Source organism: Phyllobates terribilis, unplaced genomic scaffold, assembly GCF_046119375.1.
Source record: "Phyllobates terribilis strain yellow unplaced genomic scaffold, ASM4611937v1 Scaffold_3__8_contigs__length_932513732, whole genome shotgun sequence".
Classification (NCBI taxonomy): Eukaryota; Metazoa; Chordata; class Amphibia; order Anura; family Dendrobatidae; genus Phyllobates; species Phyllobates terribilis.
This window is the reverse complement of record NW_027362763.1, coordinates 241,154,398-241,176,320: the sequence shown is the minus strand read 5'-3', so window position 1 is coordinate 241,176,320 and position 21,923 is coordinate 241,154,398. Positions and strand designations below refer to the sequence as shown.

Genomic DNA, 21,923 nt, shown 5'->3' with positions numbered 1-21,923 from the left:
GAGGTGGCTGGTAGCTGAATTGCCAATGTCCAGAAATTCCAGAACAGTCTGTGAAAATTTTTTGCCCTATCCGTTAAAAAAAGTAAGGTATCCATAATTTTTTTGACGCTAAAGAAACTTATACAGATTATTTTGACTGTAATTATCATCATTTTACAGTAAATACAGCTGTCTTTATATTAGAATTACGGCCTGTATGTCATGGATCAGTTATAATCATAATGATTTATTATGATTTTCCAATGTGTCTATAAAAATATTGTCTGTCCGTGATTGTTTGATAAGCCCTCAAAATAAAAAGTCAAGTTGGGTTGGCAACCCTGGCTGGTAGTGAATTACTCCCTTTTCCCTATTGGAAACATATGTAAGGTCACCAATTCGAGCATGCACGTGTATAAAGGGGTTGGCAAAGATAGCTATGAGTCAACAGTTATCTAAGGTGTATGAGCACTTGAAAGTACTAGTGATATTTTCATTTGCAGTATTATACTGTACTATACTGAATAGGATATCATACTATAGTGCTTTATAACACGGTAAACCTTCAGATTGTTAATTTAATCGATTAAGTAGAGAGTGTGACAGAGTCACTGGTATGATATATGAGGGGAGGTATGTGTCGCACAGGTTGCTAGCCTGTGTGAACTGAAACCAAAGGACTTTCTGCCAGCATGTTATATGCTGGTGGGTTAACTCACTTAAAGGGCGTGGTTTTAGGGGAATGAGAGTGATGGGAGGGACGTCATTCCCCATACCTCCACCTCAGGGTGTGGCTGAGCATCGTTTAAATGTTCAGCCATGTTTTTTTTTTCTTTGAGTTGTGTTTGGAGAGGCAAGGTCTCCAGACTGGACAGCCATAGCTCAGGAGGGAGCTGAAGGTTGGACATAACCTGTGTGTGCGACCCGTGACTCGCCCAGGGGAATGGGGGATGACTCGGTACCCGGGCCTTTAGCCTGGCCTCCAGGGATGTCGCGGTGGTCGGCTCCCAGGCCCGTACCCTGGGGTCTCTCCTTAAAAGGGTGGATATTTGTTAAGTTTATAAAAGAGTTCGTGACGCCACCTGTGGCTTCTGGTGAGGATCACCAGTGCTGCACAGTCCACTGAGGCCGATGATAAGGCAGCTCGATGGTATAGCTCCCCACAGGTGGAGCTAGGCCTCAGGGCAGTGTAGGGAAAGGGAATGAAGGACAGACGAGACCCAGCCGGGTCGGAGCAAGAACAGGGACAGACACGATAGTCACTTCAGTACCTTTTACTGATGGAAATTCAGGCACGTCCCGGAGCATTGTAGGGTGAAGGGTGCATATCAGGATCCTCCCCAATGAGCGGGTTTTGGGCCTCCTGTTACTTACCTCTGCGTAGTAAGTTTCTGACCTGCCTGGAGCTAGGCCTAACTTTGTCTCTGTCCTGCGCTGGCTGACCTTGTGGTAGGGCCTTCTCTTGGAGTGCACGCTTCCGACTTACGGGGCCTATGTGTCTCCTGGCTCTATTACGTATCAGCACCTTAGCGATCCTGGGACTTGTAGTTCTCCAGGGATTCTGGTTTATCTTACTGGGTCATGGAGATCCCGGTAAGCTTCGGACCCGGTGTCCAGTAACTGCTTCGGGGTGAGCTAGTTAAGCTCCTCTGCCCCCTATGTACTAACTCGCCTTCGACCTACTCGGGCCCTCACTAGGCTACTCATACTGACGGCAGCTTGCCGCGCTTCACCGATCTTATGGCGCCGGCACACCTAAGCTCACCTCTCTGAGCTACACGGAGTCTGGGTCTGGATAAACTCCACTGCAGGATAGCAATTGCAGGAGCTGGAACAGGCTTTTGTCCTCTGAGGAAACTCTTCTCAGACTGCACTGGACTCACTGCTAAACCAGACTGAACTAGACTCTGACTCCAGAATAGACTAGACTAACTGCTGTCTGGCTCCACCTTCCTTATTTATCTATCCCTAACGGGCTCCCTCTGGTGGTCTGAGGTGGAAGGTGGAGATGTGTGAATGGTTATAGGGGCCTCTTGTGGAGGAATCCATCAATACACCCTTCTAGGATCTGTGATACAAAGCGCAGCTGGGCGTCACACCCGCACACACATATATGGACTGTGCTATAGTATATCTTTTGTTTTTGTGGTTTAGCCAAGTAAGGCTGTATTTATTTTGCGGGAGTGCAGAGCTTTATGCTGCTAATAAAGCCTGCAAAGAAAACCCGGGTTCTACTTCCAGAAGTGGCCGTGCAAGTCGTCCTACCACAGTTGGTGCGAGAGTGCGTCCAAGATTCCAGGAACACGTGTATCTGCCACAGAGACCAGTGGATGTCCTGGGTAAAGGCCGCCAGCCAGCCAGAGAAGTCCGGCAGCATGGAGGAGCTCGTTAAGCACCTGGCCCAAAGCCAGCAGAGCATGCAGCAACTGCACTTGCAGACCCAGCAGAGCATACAGCAGACCCAGCAGAGCATGCAGCAGCAGCACTGAGAGCAGCTACAGCAGCAATGGGAGCAGCAGCAGGAGACAAATTAACTCCTGATACAGCAAATCCAGCAGCAGCAATGACAGATGGAGCTCCTAGCAGCGGAGATCCGTGGCAGGACATCCGCTCCACCCCCAGATCTAGGTGAGGACGCACACGTCAGGAAAACGGTAAGGAGAACCTTACAAAAGATGACCCCGGGGGATGACGTTGAGGCGTTCCTGACTGTTTTTGAAAGGATGGCGGAACGGGAGAGATTACCTCAGGAGCAGTGGGCGGAGGTTCTGGCGCCATATTTGACCAGGGAGCCGTAGAAGGCCTATTATGATCTGACTTTACAAGACGCAAAGGAGTATGCGAAATTAAAAACCAAGATATTGGCACGCTCAGGAGTGACTATGTCTGTCAGAGCGCAAAGGGTCCAGCACTGGGCGTATGCTGGCGACAAACCTCCACGCTTACAGATGTTCGACTTGTTACATCTAGTTCAGAAGTGGCTGCAGCCAGAGTCTTCCACTCCTGCCCAGATGGTTGAGCGTGTGGTGATGGACAGGTTCATCCATTCCCTACCCAGGCCGGTGCAGACCTGGGTTGCCCAGGGCAACCCTTGTTGGCCTGGTAGAGAGGTACCAAGTGGTCGAAAAATCGCTAGGGAAACCCGACATAATCACCTCCCCCTACAGGAGTGCCCAAAAGGGGGCAGGTTCACCACGGAAGGGGTTCAGAGCCACAACTGGGGGGCGTCCCACTTCCACATAAGGTGTCGCAAGGACTGTTGTTAAGGATGTGATCTGTTGGTGGTGTCGCAATCCGGGACACGTAGCCGCCCAGTGTCATACGTCTGCTGAGCCAATGGACTGCAGCCTAGGCAGATGATGTTCATATTATACTTACCCAGCCTGCATTGTGGACTGTCAACCCAGCGAGGGCCCGCAGGCGTGTGCCGTATCCGTTAACGGAGTGATGTTCCTGGGGCTGTTGGACTCTGGGAGTCTGGTAACCTTAATCAGTGCCACCCTTCCCCACTAGCTGATCCCTACCAAATCTGTGGGCGTCCACTGCATACATGCGGCCGCGAAGAACTACCCGGTGGCCAGAGTGACAGTTGGAACAGACTGTGGCGCCCAGTCACACGAGGTCGGGGTGGTCAAGGACATGATACATCCCGTCATTTTGGGGTGCAATTTTCCCTTGTTCTGGGACTTGGGGGGGAAGGGATCCAGACCGAGTCCCGTGGAAAAAAGCCAGGACCCTAGAGAAATACCCCGGTCGACACCAGAAGTGGATAAGTTCCCACTATGTGTCCTTGTCGGCGACGAGGACGAGACTGTGTCTGAGGTGGTCGACCTCCCTGATTTAGAGGTGCCTGGTGAGAACTTTGGGTCAGCTCAGGTTCAGGACTTGACTTTGAAAGGGGCGTGGGATAATGTTACTGTTTGTAATGGTGTTGCTCAAGAGCCGGGGGCAGACACCAGGTACCCACACTTGCAGTTCAGGGGGAGCTATTATACCGGGTGACCAAAGTGAAGAGGTAGTGGAACAGCTGTTAGTTCCAGGTTCATACCGTCAGAGGATATTAAACATGGCACACTCACATATTCTGGGGGGACACCTAGGGGTTGAGAAAACCCAGGAGAGAATTATAAGGAGGTTTTATTGGCCAGGATGTTATCGGGAAATCTTAAACTATTGTAGGTCCTGCCCCACCTGCCAGATAACCGCACCCACCTCCCACTTCCGTAGTCCATTAGTTCTACTACCTATCATAGAGGTTCCCTTTGAGAGGATTGCCATGGACCTTGTGAGTCCCTTAGTTAAATCGGCCCAGGGCCACCAATACATCCTGGTGATCATGGACTATGAAACCCGGTACCCCGAACCTGTACCCCTAAGGATCTCGTCCAGTAAAAGTATAGCCCGAGAGCTTGTTCATATTTTTGCTCGGACAGGTCTGCCAAAAGAGATTTTGACAGACCAAGGAACCCCCTTCATGAGCAAGGTGCTGAAGGAGCTAAGCAGAGTCCTTCAGATTGCCCAGATTTGGACCTCAGTTTATCATCCGCAGACGGACGGCTTAGTGGAACGCTTCAATAAGACTTTAAAGGCGATGCTCAGGAAGGTCGTTGAAAAGGATGGGTGAGACTGGGACTACCTGCTCCCATTTCTGCTTTTCTCTGTCAGAGAAGTTCCTCAAGCCTCCACTGGCTTCTCTCCATTTGAGCTCCTGTATAGACGGCATCCAAGAGGTCTCCTAGACATCGCCAAGGAGACCTGGGAGGCCGAGGTCACTCCCCACCGGAGCATCATCGAACATGTCGCCCAGTTACAGGGGAGAATGGCAAAGGTGATGCCCATCGTGAAGGAACATCTCCTCCAGGCGCTGGAAGCCCAGGCGAGGGTGTATAACCGGTCGGCAAAGCTGAGACAGTTCCAACCTGGGGATCGCGTCCTGGTTCTTATTCCCACCTTTGAAAGTAAGTTTCTGGCCAAGTGGCAAGGCCCATATGAGGTGGTGGAGAAGCTCGGTGAAGTGAACTACAGAGTCCACCAGCCTGGCCAAAGAAAGCCACACCAGGTGTATATGTAAACCTGCTCAAGCCGTGGCAAGATCGGGAACCCGTGGGAACTACTTGCCTGGGAGCCACTCCCGAAGGCCAGGTGGAAGATGTCACGATAGCGAATACCCTTTCGCCAGCCCAGAAGCAACAGTGCTGAGAACTGCTCCAGCAGAATCGGGACCTGTTCTCAGAGTTGCCGGGGCATACACAAGTGGTAGAGCATGATGTGCTAACAGAGTCGCATATATGGGTGAACCTGAAGCCATACAGGATTCATGAAGCACGCCGGGAGGTGATCTCAGCCGAGGTGAAGAGGATGTCAAAGAGTGGATGGTCGAGCCCCATCGTCCTCGTGCCAAAACCCAATGGAGAGTGGAGGTTTTGTAACGATTACTGCCAGTTGAATGAGGTGTCCAAGTGTGACGCGTACCTGATGCCCCACGTCGATGAACTCATCGAGAGGCTTGGACCGGCGAGGTACATCACCACTCTGGACCTGACGAAGGGCTACTGGCAGATCCCCATGTCCCAGACGGCCAAGGAGAAGACGGCTTTCTCAACACCTGATGGGTGCTTCCAATACACTCGGATGCCGTTCGGATTACAGGGGGCCCCAGCCACCTTCCAGAGGGCTATGGATCGGATGCTAGCCCCACATAAGAAGTATGCCGCAGCCTACCTTGACGACATTGTAGTCTTTAGCTCAGACTGCGAAAGTCATCTACCTAAACTACAGGCTGTTCTGGATGCTCTAAGGAAGGCGGGATTTACAATAAATCGAAAAAAAATGCGCCGTTGGAAAAGAGGAGACCAAGTACTTGGGCTATGTTGTCAGGAGAGGCGAAACAAAAGCCGCAAGTTAATAAAGTGGAGGCAATCCAGACCTGGCCGAAACCGCTCTCCAAGAAGCATGTGAGATCATTCCTGGGAATGGTAGGATATTACCGGCAGTTTATCCCAAATTTTGCCATGATGGCCGCGCCACTGACGGATCTCCTAAAAGGCACCAGATCAACCATGGTGAAGTGGACGGAGGAAACAGAGACTGCGTTTCAACTGTTGAAGTCAGCACTGTGTAAACAGCCGGTCCTGGTCGCACCAGACTTCAAGAAAGAGTTTGTGGTCCAGACAGACGCTTCAGAGGTTGGTCTAGGAGCCGTACTCTCACAAGAGATAAATGGAGAAGAACATCCCATTCTCTATCTGAGCCGGAAGCTTTCGTCCTGCGAGAAAAACTGCACGATAGTATAAAAAGAGTGTCTAGCCATAAAATGGGCATAGATAGACTAAGATACTACCTACTAGGCCGGAAGTTTAAATTGGTATCAGACCATGCCCCATTGAGATGGTTGAGGGAAAAGAGGGATAAAAATGCCAGGGTAACTAGATGGTTCCTAGCTCTTCAGAACTTCAACTTTCCTGTAGAGCATAGGCCCGGGAAGTTACACGGGAACGCTGATGCCCTTTCTAGAATTCCCTGTCTGGTATCGGAAGCTGCCCAAACCCCCGGCTTTGGGCAGAAGGGGGGAATATGTGACAGAGTCACTGGTATGATATATGAAGGGAGGTATGTGTCGCACAGGTTGCTAGCCTGTGTGAACTGAAACCAACGGACTTTCTGCCAGCATGTTATATGCTGGTGGGTTAACTCACTTAAAGGGCGTGGTTTTAGTGGAATGACTGTGATAGGAGGGACGTCATTCCCCATACCTCCACCTCAGGGAGTGGCTGAGCATCGTTTAAATGTTCAGTTCTGTTTTTTTTCTCTGTGAGTTGTGTTTGGAGAGGCAAGGTCTCCAGACTGGACAGCCATAGCTCAGGAGGGAGCTGAAGGTTGGACATAACCTGTTTGTGCGACCCGCACTCACATATATGGACTGTGCTATTGACGCGCCCCCTGGGCCGTGGGGTACTCGGTGCCGAGCCGGTCGTTGCTAGGGGAGATGTCACAGTGGCAGTGACCCGTTCCGTGGCCCAGGGCGGTCAATAAAAGGGGGATAATTATAGGGGATTTATAGTTCTTATATACAGTTCGTGACGCCACCTGTGGTATGCGGCTAAAGGGAGCCGCCACTGGTGTAAATGCAGCAAAGTTGGTTTAGCTCTCCACAGGTAGAGCTTAGCTCCAGGGCTGTGCTGACGTTGTTATGGATGTTGCGGTGTAGAGCAGGGGTGATGGCGCAGCAGTAATTCACGGAGACAGTGTGGTGCAGTCTTCAAGGTTTACTCACAGTTGTTTCAATCCAAGTTACAGGTACTGGTGTAACTTCCCACGTCGTCCTGTGCTTACTCAGGGAGGGGTTCAGCAATCCCTCAGGTAATTCAAGAGCACTTAACGGGACCCCCTTCTGTGTGCCTTTCTCAGTAGTCTTCCTGCGCTGGCTCTCACCCTCCTGCCCTGCGCCTCACAATCAGTGTCCCAAGCCGGTAGCCTCGGGTCTTGTCAGGCGATCTGCAGTCCCCTGGACCCTCTGTGGCCACCTTTTCGGCGATGTAGTTGTGGCTGTGGCAGCTGCACCCTAAAAGTACAAAAGCCTCCGGTTTCTAGCTGAACGTTGCACTTCTCACTAATTAGGGGCCGGTCCCCTCTGCGGCTTGATCCTTCCACGTCCTGGTAGATTCGGGCATACTGGTGGACTCCAGCACTGCCCGTACCCCTAGGATCCCCTCGTTCCTCCTGGAGCCTTCCTTCCTGCTCCTCTCCTCTCTTCAGTCTGTCCTGGGCCTCTCTCACTAGGCCCTCCTCCTGAGCAAAGCTCCTGCTCCACACACTCTCCTCCTCTGACTGACCCGTTCTTTCAAGATGGCCTCTCTATTTATATCACTTCCTTTCCTGTGCTCCCCTGAACTACGTCCTCCACCCACACCCACTACATAGTTCCACCCTTCAGCTAGGGACCAGGGACTGTGCTCTCCTTCAGGAGCAATCTCGCCCTGCCCCCACTGAAGTGGAATGTGTTGGATGCAGGTGTTAGGGTCCTGGGCAGCACTCTATCCTTACCTGAGAGTGAGATACCACATCTCTCGGTGAGATACAGTACCTCCGTGGCGACTGAACCCGCAGGGGTGCCACACTATAGTATATCTTTTGTTTTTGAGGTTTAGCCAAGTAAGGCTGTATTTATTTTGCTGGAGTGCAGAGCTTTATGCTGCTAACAAAGCATGCAAAGAAAACCCGGGTTCCTGAGTCTACTTCCGGAAGTGGCCGAGCGAGTCGTCCTACCACAAGAGTTAGAACAGCCAAATAATTGCCTAAATCCAGTACAGAATCCGTTCCTACAGTGGGTACGGAAAGTATTCAGACCCCTTTAAATTTTTCACTCTTTGTTTCATTGCAGCCATTTGGTAAATTCTAAAAAGTTCATTTTTTTTTCTCATTAAATGCAAATGTATTAAAAAAGAAAAACTGAAATATCATATGGTCATAAGTATTCAGACCCTTTGCTCAGACACTCATATTTAAGTCACATGCTGTCCATTTCCTTGTGATCCTCCTTGAGATGGTTCAACTCCTTCATTGGAGTCCAGCTGTGTTTAATTAAACTAATAGGACTTGATTTGGAAAGGCACACACATGTCTATATAAGACCTCACAGCTCACAGTGCATGTCATACCAAATGAGAATCATGAGCTCAAAGGAACTGCCCAAGAACTCAGAGACAGAATTGTGGAAAGGCACAGATCTGGCCTCCACAATCCTTAAATGGAAGAAGTTTGGGACCACCAGAAGTCTTCCTAGACCTGGCCGTCCAGTCAAACTGAGCAATCATGGGAGAAGAGCCTTGGTGAGGAAGGTAAAGAAGAACCCCAAGATCACTGTGGCTGAACTCCAGAAATGCAGTAGGGAGATGGGAGAAAGTTCCACAAAGTCAACTATCACTGCAGCCCTCACCAGTCGGGCCTTTATGGCAGAGTGGCCCGACGGAAGCCTCTCCTCAGTGCAAGACATATGAAAGCCCAAATAGAGTTTGCTCAAAAAACACATGAAGGACAGATAATGAGAAATAAGATTTTCTGGAAGATAGAACTTTTTGATGATAATTCTAAGCGGTATGTGTGGAGAAAACCAGGCACTGCTTATCACCTGCCCAATACAATCCCAACAGTGAAACATGGTGGTGGCAGCATCATGCTATGGGGGGTGTTTTTCAGCTGCAGGGACAGGACGACTGGTTGCAATTGAAGGAAACATGAATGCGGCCAAGTACAGAGATATTCTGGATTAAAACCTCTTCCAGAGTGCTCTGGACCTCAGACTTGGCATCAGTTTCACCTTACAACAAGACAATCACCCTAAGCACACAGCTAAAATAACAAAGGCGTGGCTTCAGAACAACTCTGTGACCATTCTTGACTGGCCCAGCCAGAGCCCTGACCTAAACCCAATTGAGCATCTCTGGAGAGACGTGAAAATGGCTGTCCATCAATGTTCACCATCCAACCTGACAGAACTGGAGAGGATCTGCAAGGAAGAATGGCAGAGGATCCCCAAATCCAGGTGTGAAAAACTTGTTGCATAATTCCCAAGAACACTCATGGCTCTACTAGCTCAAAAGGGTGCTTCTACTCAATACTGAGCAAAGGGTCTGAATACTTATGACCATGTGGTATTACAGTTTTTCTTTTTTAATAAATTTGCAAAAATTTCTACATTTCTGTTTTTTTTCAGTCAAGATGGGGTGCAGAGTGTACATTAATGAGAAAAAAATGAACTTTTTAAAATTTACCAAATGGCTGCAATGAAACAAAGAGTGAAAAAATTAAAGGGGTCTGAATACTTTCTGCACCCACTGTATGCAGGAAGACGACAGACTTGAATAGTGCGAGGTTTCTAACCACATCTTTTACGGAATATGATATTGTGATTCCTGCTCATAAACGTCTCCTGCCAGCTGAGATGGCTATCATAGCTAACTGCAATCCCAGTGGTTTAGCACTATTTCTGGAATGTGTAAACTACAGAGGACGGAGGAATAGAAAAGGTTTCTGGTATTCACATAACAGCCTGGAGGTGCTTTTTATTCACACTCACAAACCAAGCTGAAAGTAACTCCCTTAACGCTACACTGCGGCCGGCTCTGCTCTGGGATGTGCACTACTTTCCCTGTCATTTTATTTAATCTTTAATGGAAGTGTAATCTGAAGACTTGGAAACACACTATAGGGTTTAGACAAATATCATAACACACGGGGATTACCTAAATGTATACTGGTGCCAGTCCAAACCTCAATGTGGGAGAAATAACGGCCGGAGCCAGTTAGTTACCCTCATATAATGTATGTGGTGGAGTCATTTATATCCACTGGAGTGCTGTGGTTTACGTCCTATTTTTCATTACCCTTTGGATAGGTCATCAATAGAGATGAGCGAATCTTTTCTGCTTTGACGAATTTTCCCCAAAAATTAGATTTGCTATGAATAAATTTGCATGGATTTCAGTACTAGACAAAAAAGGATGACAGAAAGAGGAAAGAGATATATTTTGTTTCAATATGATGTCTCTTCCGCTTTCCTGGTGAATCTGGAGATGGAATACATCTTTGTCGTACATAGTACCAGTCCGGCACCTGACTGCTCTCCACTTGGAATCGCCGTTCTCCAATGATCCAGTGACATACTGCCCACCATTGTAAAAGGTATGAAAATCCAATTTATAAACTGAGGCGTTGCTGGGCATTGTGGGGAAGCCCGCTTGGCTGCCCAAACCGACACTGTCTCGCTCACTGATGCTTCACCAGTCTGAGAAATGGGGCTGAGCAATATTTTTTTATGCGAATTGCAAATCAAATCTCAAATTGTTTGAATTCGCGTGGAACTGCAAATTTCAGGAAATTCAACTTGAACTCGATCAGTCCTCATCACTAGTCATCACTATCAGATTGGTGGTGTCCGACACCTGGCACCCACATTGATCTGTTGTTGTAAGTTCCGACAGTGGCCACATGTAAACACAAGGATCGGGACTACACAGCGCAGCTCCATTTAATGTGTAGCGGCCGATGCCGGGAACAGCAGAACAGCTTCTATTCTTATGAATATTCTACAGCGTCGCTCCACTCAATGTGTTTTACATCTGCCCACCGCAGGAGCTTGAAACAGCTGATCAGTCTGGGTACCAGTTGTCGGCCCCCCTACCAATCTGATTTTATTGACCTATACTAATGATTGGTCATTGTCATATTTGTAATGATAAAATGGGACTAATCTATAAAACCATCTCTTGAGAGTGGATGTGTCACCCTCATATTGAGGATTAAAACATGGATTCAACAAAACTTGGAAAGGGATAAAGAACTAGCACTCTAAACACTCCACATGACCCCCTATTCAGTTATGACCCCCCGCTGTGAACCAGTAATTGAAGTGGCTATCCAATGGAGGGCACACACAACGTCTATATCAAAGGCTGGGAGGCCCCACTTTTAGCATCTGTGGAGATAAGGCTTTCTATGTTCAAAAGAACTACAAGCAGAAGCTCAAGTACCGAAGTCCAGTTATGAATATAGGTTTTTTTTATGACAGGCATAGGTCCTGTAGTTATGGGAGACATATTTTTGGCGTTGTGATGAAGTGACGAACGTAATGCATTTACTTACATCACTGTGCGGCCTACCGATCAGCCCAGAATTAATATCGGCAAGATGGACAACGTTGTATATGCCATGTCTCCTATCTATAGAAAGCTAAAATCATGATGGGAAGTATGGCACTAATATCTCACACCTGGGACATCCAGGGGGTCAGATATCCTTAAGATTGGGAATCCCATAATTTTTTGGGACCTAGCCATGTGCCATTGACCAGCTCCAATCTGAGGTCACCAAGGGGAGGTATATGGGCTGGAAGCGTTTCATAGAAGAAAGCTGATTTATTGACCACCATCCATGTGTGTAGGATGTTCCTGTTAAGTATAATGTGGTGGTCACCTTGCCAGGGGCAGCACTGCATCATTTTGCTCATCATTAATTAAAAGGATCCTGCCATATTGAACACATTGAACAGTATCAGGGTTACCAACCATCCTGAAATTCAGGGACAGTTTGTAAGATAAGGCACTTTTTTGCCCTGTCTGTAAAAAAAATTTAAGGTTTCCGTGATTTTTTTGAGGATGAAGAAACTATTATAGATTATTTTGACTGTAATTATCATCATTTTACAGTTCACAATGAATGCAGGGATGTCTTCATATCAGAATTATGGACTGTAGACATGGATTATTTATAAACATAATAATTTATTATGTTTTTTTGTGGCGGTAAAAATATTGCCTGTTCGTGATTTTTTGATAAACCATCCAAAAAAAAATAAAACGTCAAGTTGGCAACACTGAACAGTGTGATCTGCCAGCAACATGTTTAGAGCAGGAGGAGACAAAAAATATTAATATATAGCTTGTGGGAAAAGGAATTCAGTATAACTTCTATTTTATTCATTGAAATCTCTGCTCTTTCCAAGTTTAGGAGTCAGGGGGCGTCTTACACAATGATTGACAGCCTTCCGTATATAAGTGCAAAGTGTCTTCTACTGCTCTGTAACATGCTTCTTAAGATTGCAAAGGATTTCCTTGCTGACAGGTTCCATTGAATGAATAAATGACCTGAGCTGACAATATGTCATGGATGTTTGTGTCGCTGTACAATAATTCATTGGGTCAGATGACCCTTCATTCTTCATTATTAGTGGGAGACCATCCATGTCCAGTTTCAGAAAATGCCCTAAATAAGCCATAAGCGTACTTCAAACGGGCACAGTCAGATAGTGTCTCTATCCACCGACAAAAAGCAGAGAGCTTGAACGGAAGACAAGCAGCTGGGTTAGTAATATAATAAGACTGTTCATATTACTTTCATAGGTTCTGTTATTATTGGAGCCATAACAGCTTTGACGGATTCCACTGTAATATTAAAAAGGATTCCGAGGAATCCTGACAGATCCTATTCATCTATTATGAGTGCGTCTGGTTTCCGTTGAGATTTCATTTTTTTTTACATTAAAACTAGTACTGCAGACAAGTCATTCTTGTTATAAGAAAGGAATAGAAACCTTATACCTACTAAGTGAGAACAGAGCTTAGGGCAATTAATTAAAACTCTGAATGGTCTGCATAATCTATAAAACCAACTATGCTCCGGTGCCACGTGTGCCAGTGGTAGTGTCTATTGTGAAGGAACAGCTCAAAATTTCCAGTTACCTTTTATACAAATTATATTTGTATGAAGCCATGCTAATCTGTGTAATTAGCAGAGTACACAGGGTAAGCCGTACTTACAATAATATTTTACAATAGGGGGACACAGTTCACATCTGTCAATCATTAGAAACTGTTTCCGATGAATGTGTCAAGACCAGTCTCATTGGACCTGATTCATAATGACTCTTGCACATGCTTTTTCTGTGTTTAGTTTTGTGTGTTTTACTCCTTTTTTTTGTTAACCCAATTTATTATTCTATTTGCGCCTTTTTTAAAAGTATAACTCATACATCACCACCGTTCCTGGCTCAGAAACAGTGCGTGCGCTGAGGGGATTCAGAGGTCTCCAGTCATTCTTATCAATTTCAAAGATATGTAAAGACCAGGCTCAACTATGAGGAGTAGGTGCCAGGAACACAACGTAGTCCAATAAGTAAAATAAGGTTCCGGCACTCATAAACAGATACAAGGAGTCAATAGTTTCAATTCCAAAAAATTCCTTTTAATGATTCTCCAACAGGTAACTGCCGAACGTGGTGACACCACGGCCACCTTCACAAGACGCACTCTGAAGCACACAGACTGGCAAGCGCAGTTATCTTGCAGTCCCTGGTGGCAACACCTCTAACACCCACTTTAGGTGATACACCTGACACCTTAACCCCTTAAGCCCCGAGGGTGGTTTGCACGTTAATGACCAGGCCAATTTTTACAACTCTGACCACTGTCACTTTATGAGGTAATTACTCTGGAACGCTTCAACGGATCCCCCTGATTCTGAGAATGTTTTTTCGTGACATATTGTACTTCATGATTGTGGTAAAGTTTCTTCGATACCACTTGAGTTTATTTGTGAAAAAAACGGAAATTTGGCGAAAATTTTGCAATTTTCAAAATTTGAATTTTTATGCCTTTAAATCCGAGAGATATGTCACACAAAAGAGTTAATAAATAACATTTCCCACATGTCTACTTTACATCAGCACAATTTTGGAACCAAAATTTTTTTTTGTTAGGGTGCTATAAGGGTTAAAAGTTGACCAGCGATTTCTAATTTTTCCAACAAAATTTACAAAACCATTTTTTTAGGGACCACATCACATTTGAAGTCACTTTGAGAGGTCTTTATGACAGAAAATACCCAAAAGTGACACCATTCTAAAAACTGCACCCCTCAAGGTGCTCAAAACCACATTCAAGAACTTTATTAACCCTTCAGGTGCTTCACAGGAATTTTTTGAATGTGGAAGAAAAAAATGAACATTTAACTTTTTTCACAAAAATGTTGCTTTACACCCAATTTTTTTTATTTTCACAGGAATAACAAGAAAAAATGGACCCCAAAATTTGTTGTGCAATTTCCCCTGGGCACACAGATACCCAATATGTGGGGAAAAAACACTGTTTGGGCGCACGGCTGGGCTCGGAAGGGAAGGAGCGCCATTTGACTTTTTGATTCTAAAATTTGCTTGAATAATTAGCGGACGCCATGTTGTGTTTGGAGAGCCCCTGTGTGCCCAAACATTGGAGCTCCCCACAAGTGACCCCATTTTGGAAACTAGACCCCCCAAGGCACCTATATAGATGCATAGTGAGCACTTGGAACCCCCAGGTGCTTCACAAATTGATTCGTAAAAATGAAAAAGTGTTTTTTTTTTCACTTTTTCATTTTTACGAATCAATTTGTGAAGCACCTAGGGGTTCCAAGTGTTCACTATGCATCTAGATAGGTGCCTTGGGGGTTCTAGTTTCCAAAATGGGGTCACTTGTGGGGGAGCTCCAATGTTTGGGCACACAGGGACTCTCCAAATGCAACATGGTATCCGCTAACAAATTGAATGGAAAATCGGCTCAAATTGTTAGCGGACACCATGTTGCGTTTGGAGAGCCCCTGTGTGCCCAAACATTGGAGCTCCCCCACAAGTGACCCCATTTTGGAAACTAGACCCCCCAAGGCACCTATCTAGATGCATAGTGAGCACTTGGAACCCCCAGGTGCTTCACAAATTGATTCGTAAAAATGAAAATGTGTTTGTTTTTTTCACTTTTTCATTTTTACGAATCAATTTGTGAAGCACCTAGAGGTTCCAAGTGCTCACTATGCATCTAGATAGGTGCCTTGGGGGGGTCTAGTTTCCAAAATGGGGTCACTTGTGGGGGAGCTCCAATGTTTGGGCACACAGGGACTCTCCAAATGCAACATGGTATCCGCTAACAAATTGAATATAAAATCGGCTCAAATTGTTAGCGGACACCATGTTGCGTTTGGAGAGCCCCTGTGTGCCCAAACATTAGAGCTCCCCCACAAGTGACCCCATTTTGGAAACTAGACCCCCCAAGGCACCTATCTAGATGCATAGTGAGCACTTGGAACCCCCAGGTGCTTCACAAATTGATTTGTAAAAATGAAAAAGTGAAAAAAAAAAAAAATTTCATTTTTATGAATCAATTTGTGAAGCACCTGGGGGTTCCAAGTGCTCACTATGCATCTAGATAGGTGCCTTGGGGGGTCTAGTTTCCAAAATGGGGTCACTTGTGGGGGAGCTCCAATGTTTGGGCACACAGGGACTCTCCAAATGCAACATGGTATCCGCTAACAAATTGAATGGAAAATCGGCTCAAAGACGCGTATTAGTACGTCAGATGTTGTTAAGGGGTTAATCTATTGTAGTTGCATTAGCTGCCTGGGTATCCCATACTGTTCCGGAAGACTCTCCACCCGCATTGGTCAAAAATCTACAATCTTGGTTGATTTGAAGCCCCTGATGAACCCCGGTGGGGTTGAAACGTTGGGCAGTTACCTATTGGAGAATCATTAAAAGGAATTTTTTGGAATTGAAACTATTGACTCCTTGTATCTGTTTATGAGTGCCGGAACCTTATTTTACTTATTCTTATCAATTTCGACGGGACAACTCCTTTAAGCGGTTCCAAATGTTTTCACCTGATTCATCAATTACTGCTTTTTAAAAAGTTGTAAAATTTGGCACAAGTCCACTCCAGTCCCTTTCTGGTGTATTTTTGAGTATGCTAGTATTTTGGCACAACTTTTGTGCCATTCTGCGAGATGTGTCATTTTTGGTGCCAAAAAGTCGCAAAAACAGTTCAAGACAGGTAAAAAGACAATTTTTGACTGTGCACCAAAAGTATGAATTGCGTTCACCATTTGAAGAATTTTTGTGCCAAAATGGCAACTAATACCACAAGACAAAAAGGAAAGTGACTTAAAAAAATGCAAATGGAGAATTAAGGCCATGTTTTTAGCTGTATTCAGATTTTACCAATTTGTTGTGATCAAAGGCAGCATGGTAGCTCAGTGGTTAACGTTGTTGCTTGTTGCAGCGCTGAGGTCCTGGGTTCAAATCCCCCCAAGGACAACATCTGCAAGGAGTTTGCATGTAATCCCTGTGTTTTTGTGGGTTTCCTCTGGATATTTCAATTTTCTCCCACACTCCAAAGTCATACTGATTGGGAATTTAGATTGTGAGCAATGTCTGAAAATGCCCTGTGAAAAATAATGATGCTACATAAGCGAGTAAATTGGCAAATAATAAATGTGGACATCACTTATGATGGATGCAAGTAACATATCTCTGTCCAGTAAAAATGGTATATGACATCCATCTGCTATTTCTTCCAAAGTAATAACATATATGATGGAACAGAATACATAGCAATTATGACCAAAACAACAATTCAGGTTGAATCATTTGATTTTTCTCCAGGTCTGAGATAAACAGAGTGAAATATAATTTACATCTGTTCAGGGGAGGATAGACAGACAGGTTTACCTATCACTCTCCCACGCTACACACCATTGCTGCTGGTTACTCATTAGTTTATGTAACCATTTTTTCCTTGCCACAGCTAATTACTCACGCAATTAATTATACTGAAGGCTTCTGTCACATTCAATAAGTCATTAGAAGAAAGCAGATGAAAATATATTTTAGAAAGTCAGAGCTCTATTACACTGTGATCAAAATATCTATATAAACTGCAGAGAAAAATGACAACCTGTCAAAGACTTTACATAACCAAGCATGTTCTTAATGTGCTAACTAAACAACATGTTGACTTCTATCATCTGTTAAATCAATAGTCTCAGTTTTTACCGTTAAACTTTCGCTAGATATAGATGTCTCATAAGGAGACAGACTACTTATGTAGTGGATCATCTGGGTTTCTAAAGATGGAAGCCACTGCTTCTGGTATAGATTCTCCATTTTACTGTACTAAACCATGAGACGGAGTTCAAAGTAACAAAAAAGGTCAGGGCAGGCGACAGACAGAAGTACAAAGTCAGAAACAAGTCAAGTCTTCACCAGGATAGCAGAATAGCACCTTTGTATACTAATGGAAGCTAAGCTAACCTATTGCTCAAGAAATGGATTGTGGGGAATAGAAACCTTCAAGAGAACATCTGACCATAGTAAGGAAAAAGGTCAGGGCAGGCGGCAGACAGAAGTACAGGGTCAGAAACAAGTCAAGTCTTTACCGGGATAGCAGAATAGCACCTTTGTATACTAATGGAAGCTAAGCTAACCTATTATTCAAGCAATGGTTTGTGGGGAATAGAAACCTTCAAGAGAACGTCTACATGACATAAGTAAAAGTGTTATCCGGGACTATTTTATTCTTTCTTTTGGGCCTAATCACTTACAGGCAGGTAGTTGCTACCTACAGACTTGTTCGGCCTGGTGCCAATTTCTGATGGCTCAGACTGGTCACAGACAGCTCCTGCCGGCAACTCCTTGGTTTCCAGTGACGTCATGTCGACAAACCAGCTGCTTCTGTTATGTTCTGCTCTGTTGATGGGGCATTACTGCCGATATCATGCGGATTGATAGCCTGCTCCCCGCTGCCAGACTGCAGGGAGCTGGCTGTCAATCAGCATGACGTCGGCAGTCACTCCCTGTCGATAAATCAGCCCAGAAGAGAAAAAACTGCTCTGTGGATATGAGATCAACTGAAGCCGCAGAATCGCTGGCAGAAGCGGTCTGTAATTGCTCTGAGCGGGCACCGCGCAGAACAGGCAAGTAGTTAGCAACTACCTGCCTGTAAGTTTTTAGCTCTATGCGAAAAAAATAAAATAATCTAGATAACACCTTTAAAGCCCATGAAGTAACACAACCAAAGAGCACAGAACAAAGATGTGGTTTTTCCCATGAACAAAAGTTCATTTTATTCAATAGATCTTTGAATAATAATAAGTTCCACAATTGAATGTATTTAAATAAAATATTCCTGTGCTGAGATAATCTTATAAATGTGCCCCTGCTGTGTACTGTGTAATGGCTGTGTCAGACCGTGCAGGAACATGGTCTGATCATAGCACATCTCCTGGGCAGGGGAAGAAGAAAAAGAGTATACAGACATTACAGCAGGGGATCACAGCTGTCTGTATACTCTTTTTCTTTCCCCCCTGCCCAGGAGCTGTAGTATGATCAGACCATGTTCCTGCACGGTCAGACACAGCCATTACACAGTACACAGCAGGGGCACATTTATAAGATTATCTCAGCACAGGAACATTTTATTTCAACACATACAATTGTGGAAATTATTATTATTCCAAGATTTATTGATTAAAATCAACTTTCGTTTGTGGGAAAACCCCTTTAACTATAGACTTGATTGGAACAGTTGGATGCGGTCATGCTGTAAATGCATTTACCCCAATGTTAACTTCTGTAAAATACATAGAATAAGTAGACTATAAAATAATTAGTGGATAGATTTTATTAAGCATAGATTAAAACACAAAAAATGCATCAAATTATTTATTACACTGAAAAAAAAATTTTTGAAAATAAAAAAGACCAAAAAATATAAATATTGCACTTAAATTTTCTTCATATGTTACATCACCAAACGTTTAACTCCTAAAAATATACTTTTCATAATTTTCAGAAATGTATAAATAAAACAGATAAAAGTAGTCAGAACCTAGAACAGTTCAATTTATACTTCAATGGAATCTCAATGGGAGAAGCTTATATTTTTGAGCTACCCTGACCAGAGGTGCAAGGAGTTACAATGTTAATGATGGCTTGCCCAGTCCCAGTCTAGCAGTGAAAGTATGAGCACTGCCAAAAGATGTTGAAGACTGACTAAATTACAGGATTCCTAAACTCATATTATCTTCCTATTCAATCAGGAGATGCACAGTCACAAAAAAAGATCTAACATCTCTTGTTTTTCAATGAGTTCAACATTTTCTGGTTCTTTGTTTTAAAACTCATGACAAAGTTGCTTGGTAAGATTTTTGCTCGTCCCTCTTCATCAACTTGACCCATGATGATATAATTCAAACCTGTAGGAAGGAGAACAACAAGCTAAGATATAAGCTCTTTACAAGTTGAAGCGATTTTTGGCTTCAAAAAAAGGTTCTTATGTACATTGATATCACTTTAGGAATACACAACTTTAGTAATCACCTAACATGTTTTTCAAATACTGCCCCCTATAGGCTAGACAGGCAAAAGGTGTCCTGTAACAGCAATTCTCAGACAATTCGTGCGACCAAAAACATATCTGCAACATGTCCGCAACTTGCTGTCAACTATTTTAGAACTGTGATCTTGCTGTAAAAAAATGACTAGGGTGCAGACAAGTTGCACGCAAGTCACAGTCGCATGTGACTTGCATTGAAATCTATGGCAAGTGAGTCATGTGCAATTTGTGAAATATTTGCGACTATTTTATAGTTCCAGGTGGTCGCAGGTTGCAATGCAAAACTATAGAAAAGCATTAGATGCAATGAGCAATGTGACACTGCAATTTGGGTGTCATGTGACACACGTCTCCTTGTAGCCCTAAGCTAAAAGAGGTTGTCACATTTGGAACATTCAAGCCACAAGGGCATTTCTCTGAATTGAGAGAAGACTACATAATTGTTACTCTCTCCAATCATTTTTGTAAGCATCAAATAAAAAAGGCAAGTAAGCACCCAGTAATGGGAACCACATCTATCGGAAATGTATGCCATATTCTGCCAATATGGTACCAACCATTTAACTTTAAAGGAGCACTACAAGCAAAATGGATACTTTATATGTTTAGCACAGGACTAAAAAACACACTGAATTCAAAAAGAACCAAGGAGAGAATCTATCCCACTTCGCCATCACTGATGATGAATTGATAGGGAAGGGGGTTGGCTTCACTAATGAATTGAGATAGACTGACAGCCCATTCACACGTCATGAAACATGGAGAGGTAGGAAGCTTTCTAGAGAACAACGTGAAGCTGAAATAGGACCAATGGTGGGTTATTCAAAACTGGAGGATCTTAGTAAGTTTTATTTATTTACATTTGGACAACAAGCAAATATATTTTTATATCACTGAACTTCCCCTTTAATGGTAACTTTTTAGAGGTTACTCTGACACTGTTCACTGGTGTAAAGACTTTCGTTTCTTTACAGGATTCATGGCAGAACCATTATGATCTGATGCTTTCCTCATTGACTTAAAGTTGGTCCAACAGGTTTTTCTGAAAATAATAAACGCAAGTGTGAACTGAGCTTTTGCATGTCTTAAAAGAAATAGTATGTGTTGAAGAAATACTATATTGCAACACGCCTATAATCCAGACACAGGTCCAGACCTAGATGTCCAGTAATGGTCTTGCCTATTAGGACATATGGCTATCATAGAGGTCTCCCACGCTAGACCTCCACCCTTTTGACAGCTGTCCAGTATGAGCAGCTTTCTGGCAAACTTAAGCTGTCCTTGCATTAGATGGATGCCCATTAATCTGAATGGCTCAAAACAGTAAAACAACATTTCTGATGTCAGCAGGGAGAACACCTGGCTTGCCTCAGTATCCTATTGTTGATTGCCAGAGGTGCTGGGAGGCGACTTTTTGAAAATGTTTGTCTCATCAGGTTTAGACCATTCTTCATTTAAATCAGATTGAAGGATAAAAACATTTTCCCCAATAAATTACATTCATGTCATCTCTGAATATTGACTTACCTCTTCTAATCATTGGGCACTGTTTACACACCACAATAACCTTGGCACTCATGGACTTGCCAGCTTGTTGGATGGCGAGTGTTCCTTCTTTATACACATTGATAATAGACACAGTGGCATACACACTTCCTCCTCGGCTCACTGTTGTTATGACTGTGCCCGTAATCACTTTAAAAGAATGATCGTCTATTATACAAGTGATGTATCTTCATTCAAAGCAAAATTAAGTATTCAATAAGAAATATAATAAAGTCACCATTACAGGTTCTCCAGTCTTTACAAATAAAGACTTAGGGTGTTATGATTCCTCCTCTCAGTGTTGTGAGTGAGTGGCAGCACAGCCGTCCAATGTAGGGCAGGGGTGTGCAGAGCTGTCAGTATCGCGATAGACAGATCAGCCATCCAATCTGAGGCTTGGACGTGCTGAGCTGTCAGTGTGGTGAGTGACAGTCCAGTCGCCCAATCAGGGCCGGAGAGTGCTTGGTTTCTTACAAGTGTCTCCTGTTTGGAATGGTTCCCTGTCTGCCTCTTATCTCTGTCAATTTTACCTCTGCTCAGTTTGGTGTGTGTTTGCCATGTGCTTTGAGTTCTAGTATTTTGATCTTTGCTGACCGACCTTGGATTTGCCTTTGACCATCCGTTTGCCTAGCCCCTTTCTCTTGATCCACTACCTTCTTGGAATTCTAACCCTGGACTGTGACCTGACTACGCCTTTGCCTCACCCCT

General features: G+C 44.4%; 2 protein-coding genes across 3 annotated transcripts in view; one reads left to right on the top strand and one right to left on the bottom strand.

Moving 5' to 3' along the window:
* Positions 1-21,923, top strand: part of TRPC1 (transient receptor potential cation channel subfamily C member 1) — a 313,340-nt gene that overhangs the window by 235,037 nt on the left and 56,380 nt on the right. The window lies entirely within an intron of this gene.
* PCOLCE2 (procollagen C-endopeptidase enhancer 2) overlaps positions 19,044-21,923 on the bottom strand; it is a 64,272-nt gene continuing 61,392 nt past the window's right edge. Inside the window, exons 8-9 of the mRNA XM_073674679.1 lie at positions 21,198-21,365; positions 19,044-19,530 (exon numbers count right to left, since the gene is read on the bottom strand). Of these exons, the coding sequence (XP_073530780.1) occupies positions 19,400-19,530; positions 21,198-21,365 (299 nt within the window). The 3' untranslated portion in view covers positions 19,044-19,399. The remainder of the gene's footprint in view (positions 19,531-21,197; positions 21,366-21,923) is intronic.